Below are 3,158 nucleotides of genomic sequence, written 5' to 3'. Positions count from 1 at the left end.
TATATATATATATATATATATATATATGTGTGTGTGTGTGTGTTTGATGAGTAGTATTTTTTTAAAAAAATAATTGATTACAAGGCTACAAAGATTTATAATCAATTAAAATTATTAATGAAGAAAATAGAATAAAAATTATTAAATTAGATTCCAATGATGTTTTAAATCTTGCTCAAATTCTTAATTTCTTATAGCTACGTGATTAGGGTTTTCAAAACGATTTTTTGTTGGTGAGCGACTCATGTTCGGCTCGCTAAGTAAATGCACCGAACACAAACACACTTTTGAGCTCGAAATATAAACGAGCCGAACATGACCTCGCCCCCCAGGGGGGCACTCCGCACTTGCTTGGGTCCTTCCTTGAAAACCACACGGCTGAGCACCAATACATTGACGTTGAATTATCTGACTTTCGTAAGCAAGTACGTAAGAAAGCCGCACGAATTTACGAGTAATTAATGTGGGTTTCCTTGTCCGTGTCAACTCCACTAAACGTCAACGCACGGATTGATTCATTGAAATAACGGCCAACCTTCTAAAGAAGCAAATGAAAGAGATGATGATGGTTCCTTTTTTCATATAATGCATTCTACTCTTTTTAAACACGCCTTTCATACCTATTCCACTTTTGAATCCTATATCATATCTATATATACCCAAGCCATAAACGACGTTAAGTAATCCTCACAACTCCTCTTCGACATCATTTACTAAATATAAAAAAACTAGAAGAAAATGAGAAGTGTTGTTCTTGGAGAATTGGAGAAGGTGTTCCGCTGCTTCGACGAAGACGGCGACGGGGAGATATCTCCGGCAGAGCTTCGTTCCTGCATGAGAGTAATCGGCCATGAGATGACTTGGGAGGAAGCTGAAGCTTTGGTCCAGTCTGTGGACTCGGATGGTGATGGGCTACTGGCAATGGAGGAGTTCATCAAGTTGGTAGAAGCTGAGGGAGGAGATGAGGAGGAGGAGCTGAGACAAGCCTTCGCGATGTATGAGATGGACGGCCAAGGATGCATCACTCCTAAGAGCCTGAAGCGGATGCTGAGCAGGCTTGGCGCGTCGAGAGATCTCAATACATGTGAGGTTATGATTCAGAGGTTCGATATTAATGGTGATGGAGTGCTTTGTTTTGAAGAGTTTAAGGCCATGATGGCGAATTGACAGGATCTTGTTACATAGGATTTGTGTGACATGTATGTAAATTTTTCATTGTTTTATTTAATTTTTTTATTTCTTTTATTTATGATTAAAAATCCATGCGGTCATGTGGCTGTGCTATAAATTTGTATGAAAATTTTATAGATTTGCTTTTTCACATGATCATCAGAGGTGACTTCTATTGCAATTGCTAATCCAAATTTTGAAGCAGAAACAATAAATTAATGAAATAATATCTTGTAAGAGGATATGGAATGATAAAATTAATGATTGATTGATGATTGTATTTGATGCAAAAGGTTAAATTTATAATATGTGATAACCGATTAGAAATACAATTATTTTTGTTAACAAGAAAAATTAAAATGTTATCCAACTTTATGCTTTCATAATCTAAGTTTGCATGTTTTAAGTTTTCCTTCTAAAATAAATTATATTAAAATATTATAATACAACTTTTTTTTTCATCTTCACCTGCAGTATAGTAATTCAACAAAACCATTGGTATATATTGTTTAGCCGTCAGTTAGTATATCTCTGATGACTTATCGACGTTTTGTGGGTCGTAGGTAAATCGCTTGTTTGCAATTTCAAAAACAGAGATTTTACCGATGATATTTCAATGGCTTGTACATCAACGATGTACGTTGAATTACAATTCGTTGGGAAGCCGTCGGTAACAAGAAATCGTCAGATTTTATTGGAGGGTTTATCGTTAGTTATGCGTCACTAAGCCATTGAAAGCCTCTGATGGTCAAACTTGTCGGTAATTTGGAGTATAAAAGGAAATTTTTATTTCTCTCTTGTTTGTCTTAGGTTTATTGGTTGTCGGAAATGACCATCCGTTTATCGATAGCCCATCCAAATGCCATCGATTTTTCGTCTAGATATAAACCGACGGTTAGTGACCGTCGGATGTCACGACAAATTAACTGAAAACTATCAGATATCTATATGAAAGTAAGAAAACCAAAGAATAATAAAAAAAAATAAAACATATCCATTTTCGTTATTATAATTTCTACACTTGTAATCATAACACATACACATCCAGTGATATATATATATATATATAACAATACAATTCACCAATCCAAGCATTTATGACTAAACTCACAATAATAAATGCATAAATCAAACACAAAAACAAAAAAAAAAAGCATCAAACCAAGCAAAAAATATATTTGCACAAAAATATAAGATGTTCGCTTGAAATGTTTCAAATAAAAAAATAATAAAAAAATAAGAAAGCTCTAGTCATGCTCGGTTACCTCAACATCATTCTCAACATCCTCTACTGCTAACTGCTTTCCTATCTAATAGGATCGATGTTAGAATGCATTTACTTCTGATTTCATTTTAGGCGAGCGGGGCAGTAAATCTAGTCTCAATATCTGCGGTGAATAAGAAAACCTGCCTACGATCCTCATCCTCCTGGGCATTAGTGGATGCCCTAAATGCGCTAAAGGATGGATGAGTGTAGTAGTCCTGCACCTGAGATCCCAATCCATAGACCTGAAGATTCTTCTTGCCTCCGATAGCCTCCCTCCGCAGCTCGTACTCAGATGGATCACGACTTGAGATCGTAAGATGATACACAAAAATATATGCATTTTTAGACCTATATTTTATACTCATTTTTTGTGATATTGCACTTTAATAGAAGGTATTTTCTATGTTTTATTGCATGTTGTTGATTTTGAGGACTTGAAGCAAAAAAGAAGCAAAAATGATGAAATTTGGAGTAAAAATAGAGAAGTTCCAAATTTGTTCAGCGCCGACGACTTGTCCAGCGCCGTCGACGCTATTTGACAGAAACTTGGGATTTAATTACGGGTCTCTGGCGCCAGTGTCGGTGGAAGCCCTATTTTTAGAAGATTCGACGAATTTGAACTCCTTTTGAGGAGTTGTTGGGTGCACCTATTGGAGAACCGACCTAGACTCTATTGAGGGTCAAACTTTGATCAGAAACACCCCACCCCCCACCCCCCCCC

At 36.2% G+C, this 3,158-nt stretch overlaps 1 protein-coding gene across 1 annotated transcript; it reads left to right on the top strand.

The window, feature by feature from the left end:
* Positions 1-672: 672 nt before the first annotated feature.
* Positions 673-1,294, top strand: LOC110029949 (probable calcium-binding protein CML31). Its single transcript, XM_020732450.1, has one exon. It carries the CDS (start codon positions 739-741, stop codon positions 1,165-1,167), a length of 429 nt encoding a protein of 142 aa, XP_020588109.1. The 5' UTR covers positions 673-738; the 3' UTR covers positions 1,168-1,294.
* Positions 1,295-3,158: the final 1,864 nt, after the last annotated feature.

Source organism: Phalaenopsis equestris, unplaced genomic scaffold (genome assembly GCF_001263595.1).
Source record: "Phalaenopsis equestris unplaced genomic scaffold, ASM126359v1 Scaffold000615, whole genome shotgun sequence".
NCBI classification, from domain to species: Eukaryota; Viridiplantae; Streptophyta; class Magnoliopsida; order Asparagales; family Orchidaceae; genus Phalaenopsis; species Phalaenopsis equestris.
This window is presented reverse-complemented; position numbering and strand designations above follow the sequence as displayed.

Bases quoted from the DNA above. Each gene is read 5' to 3' on its own strand.
- LOC110029949 (XM_020732450.1), top strand. From the start codon at position 739: ATGAGAAGTGTTGTTCTTGGAGAATTGGAGAAGGTGTTCCGCTGCTTC.